Source organism: Pseudoliparis swirei, chromosome 8, assembly GCF_029220125.1.
Source record: "Pseudoliparis swirei isolate HS2019 ecotype Mariana Trench chromosome 8, NWPU_hadal_v1, whole genome shotgun sequence".
Lineage (NCBI taxonomy): Eukaryota > Metazoa > Chordata > Actinopteri > Perciformes > Liparidae > Pseudoliparis > Pseudoliparis swirei.
This window is the reverse complement of record NC_079395.1, coordinates 5,288,757-5,309,066: the sequence shown is the minus strand read 5'-3', so window position 1 is coordinate 5,309,066 and position 20,310 is coordinate 5,288,757. Positions and strand designations below refer to the sequence as shown.

General features: G+C 44.5%; 2 protein-coding genes across 3 annotated transcripts in view; one reads left to right on the top strand and one right to left on the bottom strand.

Moving 5' to 3' along the window:
• Positions 1-6,428, bottom strand: part of sntg1 (syntrophin, gamma 1) — a 37,143-nt gene extending 30,715 nt beyond the window's left edge. For both annotated transcript variants that reach the window (XR_008832634.1, XM_056421696.1), the window contains exon 1: positions 5,760-6,428. The gene's annotated coding sequence lies outside the window, so the exon portion shown is untranslated. The remainder of the gene's footprint in view (positions 1-5,759) is intronic.
• Positions 6,429-10,344: 3,916 nt separating this feature from the next.
• snai2 (snail family zinc finger 2) lies at positions 10,345-12,862 on the top strand. Its single transcript, XM_056421201.1, has 3 exons — positions 10,345-10,814; positions 11,003-11,509; positions 11,880-12,862. The coding sequence occupies exons 1-3, from the start codon at positions 10,736-10,738 to the stop codon at positions 12,059-12,061; spliced, it is 768 nt and encodes a 255-aa protein (XP_056277176.1). The 5' UTR covers positions 10,345-10,735; the 3' UTR covers positions 12,062-12,862.
• Positions 12,863-20,310: the final 7,448 nt, after the last annotated feature.

The following is a 20,310-nucleotide window of genomic DNA, read 5'->3' as shown; positions in this document are numbered from 1 at the left end:
CAGGGATGTCTATGTGTTCAGATTGTAAAGCACTCCGAGACAAATTTCAAATTTGTGAAAATGGGCTATTCAAATAAACTGAATTACTTGTAACAGATGAATATAAGAAAGTTCCATGACCTTTCCTAAACTATTGTTGGGATTTGTTTCTTCTTTTTTCAATGGCCTGGAAATCACCATATTAACATTCCAGGACTTTTCGGGGTAAAATCCGTTTCCGGTATGATGCGCATGAAGCCACGGGAGGCTGCACGACCTCCCCTGTCCCCGATTTCAAGGGCCGTACCTGAAGAACCTCGGGGACCGAGTCAGGTGACGGACAGGTCCTCAGTGCACGCCGGCGTGGCCAAGCACTCACGTCGATGAGCCAGTCCAATGCGTCATTAGTCTGGTCGTTTACCATAATGGCTGCAGTATCATTACGCAACTGTCGTATAACATTAATTATGCCTTCATTTAAGGCATTTTATTCTTCTAAAATCACAAAGGTCCTTTAGGGTGTGATAAACGACGGCTAACCAGAGGTCACATGCCTGCAAAAGGTTTTAAAAATGTGGAAGTCTTTTGAATTGACTCTTTTGTTTTATCTGGCATTAAAAGGAGAAATGATTCCATCCTCAGCGGAGGACTTTAATTGCGGCGTCCCAGAAGAGTCCCGCTCAACATCAGCGTTTCACACACAATCTGCTCATTTTATGTCATAAAAACACAACCGCTTCCAGACTCCTCTGTCCAACGATCACATCCCACCGTGTCTAGCGCGCATCTTTAAAGTCCTTCAATATTGTCCTATAAGAAAAAGTATGAGGAACTTTGAGGAATGTATTAATTATCAGGATTTTCACCATCCAAGACTAAATGTGTGTATTCCTGAAGACGCGTGGGTTCTTTTATCGACATCCGGAGAGGCAGAATTGTTGGTTCAAGGTTCCTGATCCAGTTAGTTTCTGCTCTTCGTGTGACATCACCTTTTCATTGTGTTTGCTCGACATTGTTACTTCAGTTTCTTTATACGGATTTTGAGAACAGAAGTGTGTTGAAGGTCTTTGTCGAAAGCGTTGTGGACGTGAAGGCATCTTCGCGTCTCAAACCTGAGCCCTGTAGCTTTGTTTGTTTGAGCTGCAGTTAGATGTGGAGGTCTTATAAAAGGACTCTATTCATCGAGAGAAAACAGAAAGAAAAAGTCCATTCTCTATTCCTCACTTGGTTTTAGGGCTGCGGCCAACAATTACATGTATTATTGGTTAATTTTGAAGATGATTTCCTATAATAAATCAGTGGAGGGTTTGGGCCGTTCACCCAGAATACCGTGTACAGATTGCTTTTTGGAGAAAAAAAGAAGAAAAAAGAGGCAATTATAGGGCTCAAATGATAATTATTTTCATCATCGATTGATGAGTCTGTTATTTTCTCCTTTAAATTGTTTGGTCTATGAAATGTCCAACAATAGAGCCCAGGGAGAGTTCTCTAAACCCAACACTTATGATGATGATTCCTCCTCCTCCTCCTCCTCCTCCTCGAAAAAATAAAGTGGGATTTTTTCCCTCGCTAGTCAACACCTGAGGCAACAACAGCCAGTGGTGCTCGGTGCCAGATGCCCGCCGATGATTGGCACAGGTGGGGAGGGGGGGGAGGGGGGGTGTAAATTAGTGATGGACATGTTTATAGACTCACCTTGCCGACTACGACGGCTGTTTTTTGGCAACAGGGAGCCTCCGGATACCAGATGGGTGCCATATTAATAAATCAGTGTGAATCATTTTCTAAACTGATAATCAGGGAGGAGGACGTACGCAGGGTATTATCCTGCGTGGCGAAAGAAGACGCCGGTCCTGCATCGATACTGAAGGGCTGTTTAATTAGATTGGAGACTTTCTGGTTCCTTAACACGCCTGTGGATAAACTGATTCGGCAAGTCAAGCGTGTTATCTTACACGAGGGTCTTAATTAAGCCTTTATACGACACTGAATAGCATAATTAAATCATACTATGTATGTTTAGATGTATGGACGTGTTTTTTGTGCGTGGGTATTTCAGCAATGGAGGCCCGAGCAGCCTTGCGGAGGAAGACTCGGGGGCTGGAAATGGACCCCACGCTGCGAGGACATGAAAGGAATAGAAAGCTCAGCATATTGCTGAAGGCCGGGCGACGTCGAAATGCAGCGACAGTGGAGGGACACATCTGCTCATTTACTAAATATGAATGAAGAGAATACAGAGCTGTCTCCCAATTGCTCTGGGAAATTATTTATATATTCAAGCTGCCTGGCATGAAACTAATGACCAGCTTTGGGATATAAATTACACTTTATGTGGACCTTAAATAGTAGTTTTACTTCACTGGTGATAGAAGAATCAGTTAAAAACTGATGAAGATCGTTTGTGTATTTTGTTTCCTGGAGATTTGCATGATTCCCTTCAGGTCGTTTACAGAAGCAAAATTTGAAATAAATCTGCGAAAACTGCCGAAAAAACGATTAAGTATACATAGTAAACTGCAATAAATTACTCTTTATTATTCTATTCGTTATGTTTTGATTAACAGTTGAATCATTTAGTCTATACAATATGAAAGAACAGTGTCTAATTTCCATTACATTTTCCCAGAGTTTAAAGGGGACATTTAAAAATGACTTTTTTGTCGAGTCAAAAAATCAAAACACTTATTTATTCAACGTATTGTGAGAAATCAAAAGAAAAACGGCAAATCTCCACCTTTGAAAAGCTGGAATCAGAAAAAATATTGCATTCATGCTTGAATTAAATAACTTAAAAAAGGGACAGTTCACTCCAAAATCTAAACTTTCACATGAACATCTTACCTGTAGTGCAATGTATGCATCTTCTCTACAGTATAATGGAGGTGAAGTCAATGGTTCTGACGTTTAACTGCTCACAACCAGATCTGAGGATTAACTTAAGTAACCAAGTCACGATTTATAGAAAAAGACAATCGGGGTGAGTTTTTCAAATCAATTCTTTCTGCATTTTTTGAGCGCCACAGTCACATTATACTGGAGAGATGACGACTCTTCTCGGGCTCAAACCTCCAACAATCATCACGTCACACCTAAACTAACCCAAGTGATTAAAAACACCACGTGTGGGTCAGTGGTTAGCAGGTCCGTCTTTCAATCAGGGGGTTCAATCCCCACCCTAGTCCATGTGTCCTTGAGCAAGACACTTAACCCTGAGTTGCTCCCTGTAGCTGTGTCTAAGCCGTATGAAAGTCACATGATTGCATGTCGCTTTGGATAAATGAAACTATTATCAACTATCATTTCTGTATTAATTGGTTCAGCACTAAATGCTTAACCGCTTGAGATCCGTTTCGTAGAAACAGAAACCATGAAAGCGAAGCAATCAGTTTTTTTTGCCACCATAAGCAAAAAGAACAAGAACCTGTGAAGTGGGTCAATTGCAGCTGTGGGCTATTTTACTATTGACCGGTTGAATGAATTGCAAATGTTCCAAGGAAACGCACTCATACAATTTACAGTGTACACACAGGAAGGCGGAGCCGCGGTGCTGGGCGAGGCAGCGGAGCTCAACGGATAAGACTCTCCGCATTATTCAAACGTGACCTAAAATTGTCCCGCCTGGTCCATTTACATGTTGTAAAAAGCGCGAAGGAACAAATTGGAGGACTCCCGCGTTGGAGGCACGGAGGTTATCGCTCGTATGCGTCGTACACCGCCGTGTGTAATCTAGCCCCTCATTCGCTTTACTCCTGGGGGGGGGGGCAGTCATCACTTTCCTGTGGCTTTCAGTGCAACGGTCTGTGTAGTCCTGAAACTCTCCCATCAGATGGGCTGCTATACGAGGCGCATATAAATTAGAGTTGTGTCTTCCCCTCGCCGTGAGACTCGTGAGCGTTCGCTTCAAATCGGCCATCGGACCCATCAGGTGTGATGCATTTCGCTGCGTGCCGCCGGGCTCCGGGGCGAGATCGCGACGACGATGAAGATGTCCGGCCTCGCGGCGACGTACCGTCGGTCCTCTTTTGCCCTTTAGGTGGAACAATCGCTGCGGGAAAACGGTCGCTCTATTTCGGACGGAGTCGTTTTTTTCCGACGAATGCACAAAATTCTGCAACGTCATGCTTTGGTTATTTTTACTGCCCGTAAAAAAAAAACTCAGAGCTACGTTTCCCTTCACGTCAGTCTCGTCGAGTTTTTCTTTCTTTCTCATGCCTACTTTTCAGCACCGCGCTCCTTTTCACAATCAAAATAGGTCAGTGAATTAAAAAAAACCCCACATGACATTAAAAAAAACAAAGAAAATTAATTCATGCTTCACTTCTCCCGAGTCCTGACCGTAACTCTTGAATATTGCATATCAAGCTGCTGGGGGGGGGGGGGGGGGACATTTTGGAATTCGTTAACATACTAAATGGATGTGTGATGTCACCGTGCACATCCGCTCCTTCTTCCCGTGACGCCTCGGGGCTCGAGCTCGCCCACTTGCGTACGCTTGGAGACGATGGGATTCAGCTGCAGGGGAAATAGATTATCGATTACCCCGAGCAGGGAAGATAAAGTGTGGAGGAACTCTTTGTTGTGCAGCGTGGACATTGTTTCCGGATCGTGATCGATGCCGGAGTGCTTTTAGATCGTGTCGGGTCAAACTTTGTGAAGGTCTTCCTTTCTTGTATTTCTCCCCGTCCAATTATCAGCAGCTCCAGACTGCACCACGGGTACGAGAGGATCCAAACAAGTTGTCCCCGGCCCCCTCTCTCTCTCATATTGACCGGACGCGTCCGACACCATTTCAATCGGCATCGTTTTTCTGCCAGCAGAACTGCTTTTTGATTTAGGACCCAAGCAGAAATAAGGGGGGGGGGGGCGTGTGTGAGGTACTGTCAGAAGTGAGACCTCCAGTGCATCAAACAGATTGCTCCTGACCTATGACCAGCGGATGAACCCGCTCTGCTCTCCTCATCGGGCTCGTGTGGCCACGGAGACCAAGGTCACATGTCTCCATCTCTTTGAGCTTTCTTAGCTACAAACTGCCCTGATTGCCCATCACCGTGCAGCCTCTAATGAGGAAAGACAAGCTGTGGTGCGCCCCCGCCGCCACGCCAGGTCACAGTAAAAGAAGCAGCACACATTATTTGTTAAACACTGGAGGAGTCTGCTAATAAAAACACACACTGGACCAGCAGCTGCAGGCTGAACTACTTACCAGGATCATCACAGATGGATAAATTATGCCGTTTCCAAAAGGAAGGAGCTGCGGATGAGCAAGTGGCATTTGAGAAATAAAATGGCCTATTTTTATTTTATTTTTTTAAGTAGGTTTGTTGGCATCCAGAGCAGAGACTTTTAACGCTGCTGATTAGCAGTATGGGAGTAAAGAGGTCTGCTGCCACTGCACTGGCTGGAGGAACTGCGGGTGCTGCTCCTGCACTGAGGCGACGTGAAGCTCAATGCGAGCCCATACATCCCCTTGAAAATCATACAATAATTAATAAAAAGGGTGTTTCATCACGAGGCCCATTATAAAAGTGAAGTGTTCCGCTTCACTTAATGTGCCCGATAAGAGGATGGGTACATGTTTTATTATGCATATCATCATATAGGTGATTGGTGTACATTCATCCTGGTGTGCAGCATTGAGGCAGATTACATCTCCCAAAAAAAGTGCTTTGTAAAGGGATTAATGTGTCATTTCATGCGTGTTTACCATGATAATTACGTTCGAGACACTGCAAATGTAAGAAGACAACCACAAAAAAAAGAAGCAGTGTGAGGCTTACCTGGTTTTCTGGTAACAGGTGGTGATGTCTGCATTAGATCCCGTTGGACTGCAATCCCTCGTGTGACGGGGCTTCTCCGGTGGTAATATATGCAAACGGTTTCGCTAAAACATCCCGGTGAAAATCACAATGTATCCCTTGTGGCAGCGTCGCCCACACGGCATCCTGGTCCGCTGTAGCCTCCTCTCTGTGGCGATGTGCGAACCCCGACAGAAGAAGAAGAAGACGAAGAAGAAGACGAATTTGAAGAAAACAGCCCGCACGCGCACATAAAACCAGATTTGTCCATATTTCCTGGGCAGCGGAGGTTTCAGGGTTTCCTCTCCGTCGGTATCTCCGGCAGCGGGTCCGGTGCCACAGCTCCGAGTCGGTGTCTGCTTCCCATCATCGCGCTGCCAACACACACACAAAATGACTGAAGCTTGGAGATCACACGCGGCTGGGTTTTAACGCGCGCGCGTCAATGGACTTTCAGTTTACCAGAGGCACCGCGCGCAACTCCGGCTCCATTAATATGACATGGCTCTACTTTTTGTCCACACTGTTTCTGAGGAAGGCTACGCCTGCTGCTGCTGTCCAGTTACACCCGAGATAAAGACGCGGAAGCATCTCACTCAACGTTTTCTACCTTTTTATTTTTATTTTTTACAATTAACGCAACGCCCACACCTTGAAGTTAATTGGTGTGTAAACAACTTTCCTGAGATGAACTCTCTCTCTCTCTCTCTCTCTCTCTCTCTCTCTCTCTCTCTCTCTCTCTCTCTCTCTCTCTCTCTCTCTCTCTCTCTCTCTCTCTCTATCCCCGAGGGCCCTCGCGCGAGCAACTGCACGCGCTGACCAGGTGTTCCTCGTTGCTGTCCTCGTGCCAGCTGATGAGTCTCGTTTCCTCCACACATGATGCAAGTTGACTCCTGTGACGTGTTCCGGTACCATAACGTCACAGGCGGCTCTTCTTCATCGACACTGAGGAGCACGTGCAGCCTTTCACTATGAGACCGAATGCACATGGACGGGGCGGATTGATACCCTGACGGCCACCGTACTATTCCATCCGCCAGAATAATTGTCCAGGACAAACTGCAGCTGCTCCTACTAAGTGCATATTGTTGCTAGCAGGATTCAATCGATTGGGACCTACTGCTTCATCACGACGTTGCACCTTGACCTTTGACCCTCCTGCTCACATCTGCTGCGCAAAGGATTGTGGGTCAAAATAGCCAAGTCAGCATGCTGGTTTGCATATGGCAAAATGCAACCGGATGTAGTAGAACATCCTGGTGTGTTTGGGCATACTGAATTTGACACACTACTAAATATGTATTTGGACATACTCATAATCTTTATCTGGCAATGCTAAATAGTATGATAGTATAGGTATTGGAACGCAGTAAGACAAAAACACCAGGATGTCTTACTGCATCCAGTTTACCCTTTGCATAATGTAAGCCATATTTGGGCAAGAAGGCCGAAGTTCAAGCTGAAATGTTATAGAAGTAGAACATGGCAGGGCAGCTGCAGTATGAGGGAACGTGGTGCAGGGCTCTTATTCTGAAGGGGTTGCTGAATAAAAAGAAAAGAAAACTGTAGCTCCAGACCAGCTTCCTGTTTGTCCTGCAGTCTATGGGACACGTGTGTCACCAGGTCTTCTCCCAAAAACGGTTTATTTAAACACAAACCATGATATTTACCTAAAAAGTGAAGCCGATGCGGAAGTGCATTCTTTCTAATGGCCACCGGGGGGCGCTTCCTCTGGTTGCAAAAACAGGTTTGAATGTAAAGAAGGTCTATTAGAAAATAACCCTAAATCTCACTTGATTTATTACCTAAAATTACCTGCCAAAGTTGTGGTTATTTCACATGAAATATTTCACTCATATTTTATGATACTGACACGGTTTGTTCAGCAAGACATATCCTCACAAATGAGTGTGGATGCCATCAGAAAAATTATGAAGTTAACGCTAAAAAATAAACTACAATACTGTCGCATGAGCTCGATTATACACGATAAAGCTGTAAAGGCTGACTTTACCAAGAGGAATATTTAATAATGTATTTTAAATTTTACAGCGACCTTTTTTTTCAGATTGTATTTAACTTTATTGTGACGATTATGATGTTTGAAATTTACAAAAAACATTGACTTTGAGAAGAGGGAACCAGAATCGCGACTCGTTTCCAAGTCGTATGCTGTGTTCACACCACAAGTGTTGTGAATATTCACAACACTTTTCATTCCTGCAGCACTCTATTGATACAAAAGGTCCTATTCCGGAGGGCTTTAACTAACCTCCTGTACATAATGTTCATGGTTACACACTCCAAATACAGCTATTATGAAATAACAAAAGGTATTCACATCCACGGCGTCGCCTATATAGACTCATATGGATTAAAAGTAAACAAAAGCCTGTGCGGCAACGGTGTGGGGGCGAAAAGCTGAAGCAAAGGCCGCTCCCAGAAACTCAAGTAAAGATAGGCAGGATCACATTAAATATAAATAATGAGGAATGGGAAGGCAATTACAAAACAAAGAAGAAGAAAAAAGAAATGAAGAAGAAGAAGAAGCCGACTCAGTCGAGTTGTTCAGCGGTCGTCCCTTTCATTGGGAAGTTAACTATGTTTGTTTCTTTGGACCATATGCAACATTCAATCTCACAAAACGTTGTCCGTCGATGACGATGTAGAATGAAGAAGATGGAGACCGTCTACAGCGAAGCGGCTGCTGCTGCTGGCTCTCAAGAAAAAGCATCCTTTTTTTCACGGGGAAAAATCGTGTTCACGTGTTAATCGACCACATTTCTGCTCGTGTTACATTTATCCCGCTAGACCAAGGATACACGGCTTGTACACTCGGTTAATTAATTTTCAGGTTTATAAAAAACATGTGGCCTTTGCTTTTCAGAAATAGCGATATGATTTTCGTCGGTGCACCGTGCTCTTCTTTTTTCTTTCTTTTTTCACTGAAATTAATGATTTTTTGCTCCCTCTTCACGACTGTCAGCAGAGCGGCGACCTCGTGCTCTGAATGCAGCGAACAGAACAAGTGGAGCATGAAAACTGCAAGAAGGCTTCTTCTTCTTCTTCTTCTCTCCTGGCGGCGCTCTGTCTGCTTCTCGTGGAGAAAGTTTGGTCGATGGGTGACGATGTTGTCATTATCTCTTACACACGGTGTTTTCATGCTGGACCACCACCAGATGCACCGACCCCTCCTCACTCGTCCTCGTCGCCACGCAGCGCTCTGCAGCCCGGGAGTTATTACGCACGCAGATAACCTTCCCTTCCCTTTTTAGAAACCCAGGCGGACACAAAGGGAAACTTTTCACGATCTGCAATGATGTCCTCCAGATAAGATAAGCGGTTCACAATTAACCGACGGCTCGCCCCAGACATAAGGTGCTTTTCATATCTGCTGACCTAGCCAATCAAACCGCTCCAGGAGCTGCGTTTTGATATCACTAAGCCTTCACCTTTGGGCGTTTCCCTTTTTTCTTCTTCTTCTCCTGCCTTGTTACCACGTTCAACTCTTGCTGCCCCTGCCAGAAGGAGTTGAACACAAGGGGGCGTAGACTGCTAAGTTTGCCTCTCCTCGTCCGGCTCGGCAGCAGCAGGGGTAGATTTGATTACAGTGTCATGTCTGACCTTGAGAGGGAACGACTCTTACATTTACATCTCCAGGAGGACTGCCTTATTGCATTAATGGCGAGGAGATGTGCGGATTTCTCCACGCACCACTGCATTAGTGGGGGGGGGGGCCGTCCTCGGGCGAAGACACAGAATGACAATGTGGACGGCAGCGTGCCGGCTGGCTTTTAGGTTTGATCGCGAAGCCACAGATCGTACACATGGCCGACACGGCCAACATCTTATATTCCGATGTACGTCGATAACGATATTCACCATGATATGGTATATGTTATATATCTAAATAATCACAGGGTGAAGCCTGTTTACGACACTCCTGTGCGAATGTAAAACATGGCAAATGAAAAGTACACAGTATTTTAAAATGAACATAACAGAAGAGAAAATTACTGAGAGAAGAGAAAATGCAGCTATACATTGACTTTTATTCCATGCATGCACTCATAGTAAGACAGTATATTGATTTAACTACACGGGGGTATTCCCAGAAGCAGTTTTCATATAAAATCAGATTTCCTGAGAGATGTAAGCCAATTTGTGCTCATGTGTCGTTAAAAATGGAGACGACATAATCACATATCACGATATCTGGAAATAGGATTTAATCATATTATATATATATATATATATATATATATATATATGTTCATGATTAGGAGTGCTGGTGTCGGTGGGGGGTCTATCCAGTTGAAATAAAAGATGTGCCACATGATAATCAGTCCCCAGAGGTGTGTAGCACAACAATCATCAGTAGCACGAGGCACACTGTGCAGTGATTACACGAGCGATGGCATTTTGAATAAATAACCTCCTCTGCCTCACCCCCACTCTTCTCTTATTTTCCTTGCACTTCAATCTTATCCATATATATATATATATATATATATACTATATATATACTATATCCACTTGCACTCTTGCCACTCAGCAGTCCAGCTCAAAGCACCTGTCTGGCTGGAGGACGTGGCTCTCGCCCAGCCCCTAGGGGGGGTTGTGTGCTCCTGTAGGCCGAGCGCGCTTCTTTTTTTTGTGGAGCTGCGTTTGTAAAAGCGACTTTTAATTGGTTTGAGGTCCCCGAGTATGTAAAGAGACGCGGATGGCTCCTCCCATGCACCTGATGGGGAGTATTTACAGCTCTTTACAGCTAACTCGCTTGCACTGTTTCCAAAGAGCGCAGCGACGCACCATGACACTCCACTGGACTTAAAGGAGCAATAAGGATTTCCGTCTCCACGCAGTAAAACTCGCCGCTGTGTATTATTATTTATTTATTTTCACGACAAAAAAAGGTTTGGCAATAAGTTGCCCAGCACTTTTTTTTTGTTGCCAAGATGCCGCGCTCATTTCTGGTCAAGAAACATATAAACTCCGCAAGGAAGCCAAATTACAGCGAGCTGGACAGCCCGACAGGTAAAGTGCTCAAAGTCAAGAACCTGTCTGACTTTTACAATTTCTTTCTTTCTTCAAGTTTCTAAGTTTTATCTCATTTTTTAAACTTAACAAAAAGTGTTCAAACTTTATCGGCACAACTTTTTTTTGTGTGGAAAAAGTGCGCTCCTCACTCCCGATCCCTCATTCTCCTTTCTTTCCGTTTCCAGTGTTCATCACGCCGCACATCTACAGGGGGATCCCCCAGCCGGAGATCCTGAGCCCGGCCGCCTACAGCCCCATCACCGTGTGGACTACCAGCAGCTTGCCGCTGTCTCCGCTCCCCAGTGACCTCTCCCCCATCTCCGGATACCCATCGTCGCTCTCCGACGCCTCCTCCAAAGACCACAGCGGCTCCGAGAGCCCGAGGAGCGACGAGGACGAGCCGATGCTCCCCAAACTCACGGACCCTCACGGGGTGGAGGCAGAGAAGTTCCAATGCGGGCTGTGCAGCAAGTCCTACTCCACGTACTCTGGACTGCTGAAGCACAAGCAGCTGCACTGCGACGCCCAGGCGAGGAAATCCTTCAGTTGTAAATACTGCGAGAAGGAGTACGTGAGCCTGGGGGCTCTCAAAATGCACATCAGGACTCACACGTTGCCTTGCGTTTGCAAAATATGCGGGAAGGCGTTCTCCAGACCGTGGCTGCTCCAAGGACACATCAGGACGCACACCGGTGAGTGGATGTGGAGTGGGGGGGGGGGCACCAGAGGGGCCTTCAGTGTGAAAAGGGCCCAATTCAACCAATACTGTGCATGATTTCACACTTCATAACTGCTCTGCTCGTATTGCTTCCAGTCATTTATTTTTTATTTTTTACTTTTGCTTCATGTGTTGAAAAGAAATCTATAGCATTTTTTCTCCTTCTTTTTTACAAGAGGAAAAATGTCATGTTCACAATCAAAACACCGTGTTCGCAATCAAGCGCTGGAAAATAATCGAGCGAGAGATGCCTCTGTAAGGTTGTTATTCATGTGTCTGCAGGCTATGTTTGACAGTGTCTTTTCCCCCCCCCTCTTCTTTCTTCTCATCCCCCCCTCTGACAGGAGAGAAGCCGTTCTCCTGCCCTCACTGCAACCGGGCCTTCGCCGACAGGTCCAATCTCAGGGCTCACCTACAGACCCATTCGGATGTGAAAAAATACCAATGCAAGAACTGCTCCAAAACCTTCTCCCGGATGTCTCTGCTGCACAAGCATGAGGAATCTGGTTGTTGCGTAGCACACTGAAACCGGGATACTATTCCACCAGCGCCAGAAGAAAAGAAAACAAAACCCTCTTGTTGCTTCTATTTTTTTTGTTTTTTTTCCCCCCAGGAGAACTGTCAGGGAATCACTTCGAAGGGGGTTTGTTCCCACATATGCAGACATTTTTTTCTTCTTCATTTTTTTCCTCCCTCCTTCTCCTTCGAGCGGTCCATTTCATTTCAGAGTGAGAAATATCTCCGGCGCTCACGTGCTTCTCGTCTCGAGCGGCGTGTTTCTGTCGTGTCGTGTACTTACTTACCTACCTGTGCTATTCATGCACTTTTCTCCCCCCCTGCATGTCTAGAATGTTTTATTATGCCTTCACAATGTTATCGTCAGTGTTTTGTATAATGTGTCTATCAATGGCTGTTATGCAGTCCTCCACTTTTTTTTTTTCTTCTTCTACAGACCACACAAACGATACCAAAAAGGCGCATTATGAATGACAGTACACGTATAACAAGAGGAATACCGAAGCCATTGTTACTTAGGGAACAAGTGCAAACTTTGTTTTTTGGGTGAAATTATTTTTAACTTTTGCACAGTCATTAGAAACCTGCACTCGAAGAGCAGAACAACCCTTCTCAAGTGCCTCCGTTTGCCTCGGCAATAATATGTATTATTCAACAGTTTCCTGTTTCTATTTTTATATATTGAATGTAAGCGTGACTGAGATGATTGTATATTTACAGTGAAAACTGTGATGCAGAATGACTTTTTTCATATTTTCATATTTTTCATGACACTTTTTAGAAAAATAAAGTTTCATGACATTTTGTATAATTTGTTTTGGCATCTTTTTTAAGTCAATCGGCGCCATCCGTCGAGCGCCTTCCAACGGGACAACTTGCGCAAAAATAAATAATGAAAATGATATTTAATCCGGCTTGCACCATCTCATGTTATGGAGGTGTAAAAAAAAAAAAAGGAGGAGGAGCGAGGTGACTCGGCTCTGAATCAGGCCTGAACCTGTTCCTTGTGAACCTGTCCAGACATCAAACAATCTCGAAATTTAACACATACTAGCTATATTGATCTGCACTCACTTGTCATACCCTTTGAGGGCCCATGACTTTCTTTACCCCAGTGTATGTGTGTGTGTAAAGTTTGAAACGCCAGGGCGTTGTTCTTTTTTAGAAAGTATAATCCCAATCTCACGTCATCAATGTATGTAACTTGAGAAACAGTGAGGGGTTTCTTTTCGTTGTTTTTTTTATTTTTAATCTTCCTCCTCAAACATAACAATCACCGCCGGGGCACCGGGCCACTCTAGATATCTATATTTTAATATGTTTTCACAAAAAGCTCAAATTTGCATTTTGCTTTGACAACCTCCTTGAATTTTCTGGGACGCTTGCCATGGAGGATTAAATAGACGTCCTCGGGCCACGTTTTGTTGTCTTTTACCATATGCCGTCGACTTGCGAGCAGATAGAGATGAGAGGCGAATAAAACAAGCGCACCGCCTCCGGGGATGCACGGTGAACTCTTTCCAAACGCACCCCGGAGTGTGTTTCTATTTGCCCTTAATGCCCCCGAAAAGCTACTGGCCTGAGTGATGTGAGCTTTTCCTCGCCGCCCCCCGGGAGGTTTTGGATTCTCCTCAGCTGTGAATCATCGGCGAGCTATTCCAGGTGCCATTCCGGCACTCTTTGGGAAGCAGGTGCAACCGGGGAGGCTGCAGAGGAGAAGAAGAAGAAGAAAAAACCCGCAGCCAACTGGTCCACCGACACATGTGGAAACCTCAGCCGTGACCTCATGTGGAAACATTACAGGCGGCGGCTCCTATGAGTCAGATCGTTCCCCTCGTGAGAGTAAAGTGCCGTCGAGAGGGCCCTCTGAACTCCAATGGTGCCGAGATAGCTACGCTGGCTGTCCTCACTCTCTAATATCTTATATTCCATAGAGGCAACACTTTATCATCGTGTCAGAGAGGAGGGAGGAAAAACAACGAAGGCGCGATGCCAATTAGCTTCGTAATCGTGCGAGATTTCCCCCTTTTTACAGCAACAATTAACTGCACGACAGATTTCTCAGATAGCAGCGACATGTTAAACGCTCCCCCCTCCAACGTGAATATTTGATTTAGCCATTGTGATAACAGTGGGAGGAGAAAGGGAGGGGGGGGGGGAGCAGGAGCTCATTTGTTTTAAAGCAGATGCCCATTAGAGGACGTGTTGAAGAATGTGAGATCAAATATTTGTTAGGTGTTAATACTCAAGTTGTGAATCACCCCCCCCTCCACCCCCAAGGCGCCAAATGCAGGTAAGATGGCTCGTGGGTGTTTGTTTTTTTGACACAAGAATCTCTGAGCTGATATATTGTGTAAATCTGATCGGCTCGTTCTCATGATTCAACTAGAATGAACAAATTGGAGGCCCCTCGGAAATTAAATCGTCCATCAAATGAATTGCGCCTTTGTCACGGCCTATTTTATTTCATTGAGCCGTCTGTCCGTTTCACTTCACTGTGAAATATTGTGAAGAGGAGGTGAAATGCATTCAGATCTCCACTCACAAGGATCATATTTGAGGCTTGTAATAAGTCATTTGGAGTTTTCAGTTAAAATCAAAAGCGAAGTCATTTCACTGTTGATAAATCTGCTGATTATTCTCATCACATTTCCCCACAGTAACCACGGTGATGTTTAAAACTGCTTATTAGATCTGACAATCAGTCCAAACCACAAACAGTGAATGTGTGCGACTAAGGAAAGAAGCGAATCCTGACATTTGTGGAGCTGGAAGTCGGCCTTTTCATTTGAAAAATGACTAAAAATGATGAATCAATAAATATAATAGTCGTGGGTTAAATTTATTTCGATGGAATGACTGCAGCTGGGACCGGATCTGCTCACTTTGAGCCTTCTGCTCATTTCAGGCCCATCATCCTTTTTTTGAAAAATGTTGACGACAACATCAAAGCCCGTATTCATGACACCCTTTTTGTTTTATCGTGTATTTTATAACACGTGTAAAAAAATAAATGTCCTCACTCCGCACAGATGAGTGCTCGGGGCTCGTTTAAAAAAAAACCAGAGCGGCCTCAGAGAGCCGCGTGTTCGACGGGAAAACGAGGACGAGGCGAGCTCCTTCCGAAGAAAAAAAACAAACTGCTGACTTTACGGTGAATCGGGGAGTGTGATTTCTTTACGACCATCAAGTGGAACAAATAAAGTTAAGGGCGCCCTCTGAGGTCTGATTGTCCTCGCCGGGGAGTGATCCCCGAGCCCCCTCCTCCTCCTCCTCTCTCGCCCCACCACATCAGAAGAGGGATGATTGTGTTTGACTCCGACCGCCCGGAGAAACGTTTGCCTGTTTATTGAGCTCCCGCATCTCGTTAAAGACGACTCTCTTTCGCTTCTGACGACGTTTTTTCTTCTTTCTTCAGCTGGGAGGTGCATATTCTCCAGATTGATACGGTGTATGCCTCTAATTGCGCGCCGTCCTCTTTGCATCGGTGCGTAATTTGTGTCGATAAATTGGATTCATGCAGATCGAGCGAGCGTGGTTTTAATCAGCAGGGGGGGGATGGATTCTTCTGAGCTGAGCCTTATGTGTTTATCTCATTAAGAGTTTTTTTTTTTAAAGAAGAATAAGAAAAAACGGATTAACGTTGATTGACGAAAAAATGAAATAGCATTTTTTGTTTTTTTAGATATGTTTCATTGATTTTCACAGTTTTTATCCCACCAGGCAAGAGGATTCACACATGTCTCAGGGCAATTACAGATTGAAATTTAAAACCTCATTCCTGACCCCACCCTACCCTACCCCACCCACCAATTGTAGGGTTACAGGCTACGGAACTTATACAATACATTCAGGTAATATCAGGTACATTCAGGAGACAAAAATGTAAACAGAGTCAAATAATTACATTAATCCATCAGGTAATGTAAAGCAATTTGGAAATGAAAATTAACAAAGTGAGAAGTTGCATGTAAAAAAGAGAATGAGTAATGGCTAAAGGACAAAAACCAAAAACAGAAAAAACAACAACAAAAAAGATAAAAAACAACAACATGGGGAGGGGAGGGAGGGAGGGAGGGGAGGGAGGGAGGGATGCTCACTGTTGCTATGGAGCGGATCCACCTTAGTCGATGTCGAGAGGTTCTTGTAAGGAGTCGTAGTATTCTAGAAAAGGTCTCCATACTTTACTAAAGGTTTGGGAGGACACTCTGAGGGTATATTTGATTTTGTCAAGTGTCAGGAAATACATGACATCTGAAAGAGCATTTTTAAAGGGTAATGTGTGGCCGGGCCTTGAGAAATGGCCGCTGACCTTCTCATGTGGGTCAGGAATGATTTCTGTCGGGCGTGTCATTACGAGTGGAGAGTCCAGCGGAGACAGACGAGACTGTGTTGTCTTAATCAATAGCTCTGTGCTCTCTCTCTCTCTCTTTTTCTCCTGTCGAGCAGAGGTCAGCTGTCAAAAGATCCTGTGATCATATTTACTTGATTGTATATCCTCCTTAACGTTCAACCCACAGAACCCCGTGACCTGTAGGAGATCGTCTGCGCTAACAACACGGCCCTTTGTGGCCACCGAGGACTTGACCCGCTGAAAGTTTCCCTTTGTATGAAAAGTTAACAGTTTTATAAGAGTATAATTAAGAGTTTACAGCACACAGACACACACACACTGTTATAAGCAGAGATAAGGACATAGATATGTGCTCATTTCTGCATCGCCCCACTATTTAAGATCCACAAAATGTCGGAGCGTCTCGGTTTTTTTGCCGGCATGTCCGTCTACTCGTATAAATAGAAATCAATAAATATAATGACATCATCCACAATCTGACATGTCTTAATAAGTGATTTAAAAGGTAGTTTTCACCACTAGAATTCCACTAGAGTCCAAAGCTGAGGTGAGGGGACGCCAACTGGCGAGTGTTTATTTCCTGTTTGTGAGTCATGTGGGTTTGGCCGTAGCCCCGCCCCCTTTGGGAGGCCAGCGGATCCTCCCGACTCGATTGGCTCCAACGGGAGACGTGAACGTAAAACACAGATTATGAGCGATTGTTTTGCTCCATAGTCGTCCAAGTAGAGCAAGGTGAACAAGTAGAGCAGTTGTAGAGCAGTTGGAACAATTTTTCATCAGCCAAAAATCTCTCGACATTGAAACGTCATTTTTCAAACACACAAATCAGGACGAAATGTAAAAAAAAAAAAAAACATCAAAAGTCCTGTTATCTTCTTATGTCTCATGTTGTAACTTTATGAACTCTTTATAAGTGTTAAGATGCTGTTAGTTATTTGAAATTGTGAAGTTTGGATTTAAATGTTCGCGGAGGAACCAGTGCAGACAGATTTATGATGATCTTTGTCAATTGTCAGGAGGTTGTTTGTTGCGAAATAGTGACAAATGACATTTGGAAAGTGTGAGTCTTGTGGTCATCTCTGCTATGGCAACAGCGGCGCATGTACATGCTGCGGTCGCTATACCTCCCGTGACTTTCACTACATTTTTGTCTTTACACGTTTGTTTTTTTGTGTCCATCACTAATGGCATGTGACGAAATACATCCATGAACATCTGGAAAGGAAGCGCGCAGCGGCCTCGGAGACGATCACCGCCCACGGCCCAGCGACCCGAGGCCCCTGCACTACCCAGCATGCTCCTGGCTGTCTGATGGATGAAAGCAGCTGGGAGGTCGGCGACCGTTGAGCCCGAGTCGGCGACAGAGACCTCGCTTCCGTCGTTCATCCGCGGGTCAAGCCCCGCTCGGCGAGCGTGGCTCTGTGTCGGAGACCAAGTCCACGGACGATGTTTTACTCAAGTAGAATTTTTGTATGCATATCATCTGCCCAGAGAAATGTTTTTCTTGCTGCTATTTTATTTTACACTCCCTGGGATTAAAAAATCTGGTGCTATTCAAGAAAAAATGTAAAAGAAGCAAGTAGCATAAGTAACGGTTAATGGGGACACGTTCTTGAATTTCTGGTTTGTTCGTTTGTTTTTGCTTGCTTTGTTTTTGTTTTATATATATATATATATATATACTGTATATATAAAAAACATATATATATAATATATATATATATATATATATAAAATAAATAAATATTTATTTAAAATAAATAAATATATAAATATGGTTCTTTGGAATAAGTTTTTTTTAAGCAATCATAGGTTAGGGCACTTATAAGCTAGATAGCTTCAGCCTTAACACTTTGTCAGCCACTTTCTTCTTTTGTTTATTACAGATTTTTGTATATTTTGCTGATCGAAATAAACAAACTCAACTCAAATAACAAAAAATGTGCTCCAGGAATGCCTAAATGGGTTCAAACTGAACAGCATTGTGCATCCCATGTGTTGCATTCTGACAACAAATGATCCTTCAATCCTTCCAATTCCAATTCCGATTCAATATGACCCCTGAAACTTATTTTCCACGTTAAAATATTCAGGTATTCAAAAGGTGACCAGCATGTCGCCACGTGATTCGATTCATGTGGATTCCTCTTCGTTGGCGGCTCTCTGGAGCTCAGAGTCACCGTCTCCTCTCTGAAAGGAGACCATCTGGGTGGAATCAGAGTTTTCAAAGCCCGTTTCCGGCGGGCGGCTCTCTGAGTGGTGGCGCGGGACAGTTTGATGTGAAGCCACTGTCACACTTTGTGCGAGAGCACTTGCTTTTTAATTTGAATAATAATGATGGCATTCTTTGAAAAGTGGATGCTGCAAATTGCTCATTTGTAATCCTTTTTAGACCTCAGAGCTGCCGGTGACACCGTTGATCATCCAATTTAAAATGTAACGCCCTGAGCGCCCGCTGTTATTACCTGCCCTGCGCTTGACTGATTCGTTTCCCTCCACTCAAACAGAAACTCTTATTCCACCAGTGGGATCTCATCTTTCTCATGAGCTAACATCAATGTGGAGTTCCTCAGGGCGCAATTTTACCAGCCAACCCATTTTACAAAGCTCCCCCCCCCCCTCCCTTGGGCCACGTTGCTTGTAAACAAAATTAATTTAGTTAATATGGCAATGCTTTGGAGCTATACTTTCCCCCTTAAATCTGAATGTGTCATTAGCATCCATTAACAGGCTTCTTACACAAGTCGCATGCCCTTCGTCGCTCCTCTGGCGCCGTTAGACGACGTTGTGAGAGAGGGAACAACCGGGTGGCTTACCATCAACTTCATTACAGACATTCATGCCCCCCTGAGGATGAATTGGAAATGTATTAAGTGTTTCTTGGACATTTCACCATCATCATCACCATCATCATCAGGTAATAATAGCATTTGATTGGTTTGCTAATGACCGAATATCCTATATGACATTCCCCTCCTGTAATGTTTCCTTCTGGTCACATGACATCTATCGCTTCAGATCCTCCTCTGTTGCTCTCCTGAAGGTTTCTTCCCTTTTTTTTCCCCAGTGAAAGTTATTTTTCTTCGATTTTTTAGGATGTTTTTCCTGAGCCCGATGCGAGGTCAAAGGTCAGGGACGTCGTATGCGTACGGCTCGTAAAGCCCTCTGAGGCACGTTCGTAATTTGCGCTGTATGAAATAAACCGAATTGAAAACGAGCCTCGCTCGTTCTTCGCGTTCTTAATAGAAACGACCTCCGACACGGAGAAGTGCGAGTCACAATGCGGCGACACGGCCCTTTGAATGATTTACTTCTCGCTAATTAACAAGCGGAGACGGTGCGCGTGGCGTCAGCGCGTCATACCTGCCGAACATCGGCGCGTCAGCCGGCGTCATCGTCGAGCGCGTCGGTCCGATGACCGCGGAGCGCAGAGCTCCACTGACAGAGCTGCTGACGCGACCGCAGACGACTCTCTTTCCGCATAATTCACATTTGACGTTACCAGAAGAACCATTCAGTCGCCGGTCACACCTTTCAGACGCTCTGACGTCCGCCGGAGCTAAATTTAGGGTCGGGCCGAGGTCTTATCCGCCGGATCTCTGCAGTGGATGAGTATTTCATTGTGTTGGATATCACGTTTTTTTGTTTTGTTGCAAAAGCGCGTTCTTTGCACGTTATCTGGTGAATGCAAAGAACATAAGTTCAAACTGGAACAAGAAAACGTCTTTACCGAAAACACATTCTTCGTTTTTTTGGTTCGTATTCTCGTCAAGAAGGATGTTTTGATCGTTATTTTCAGCAGCAGCTGTTTATTCATTCACCTTAAATATGAATATTTTCCTCATTTAGAAAGACAATGCACGACTCGCTACTCCGCCTCTTGCAGAGGAGGCTTTGACGGGCGC

Excerpts from the sequence above, each read along its gene's own strand:
- snai2 (XM_056421201.1), top strand. The coding sequence starts at position 10,736 with ATGCCGCGCTCATTTCTGGTCAAGAAACATATAAACTCCGCAAGGAAG. Across the intron at positions 10,815-11,002 it reads CGAGCTGGACAGCCCGACAG|TGTTCATCACGCCGCACATC; the intron begins GTAAAGTGCTCA and ends TTCCGTTTCCAG. Across the intron at positions 11,510-11,879 it reads ACACATCAGGACGCACACCG|GAGAGAAGCCGTTCTCCTGC; the intron begins GTGAGTGGATGT and ends CCCCTCTGACAG.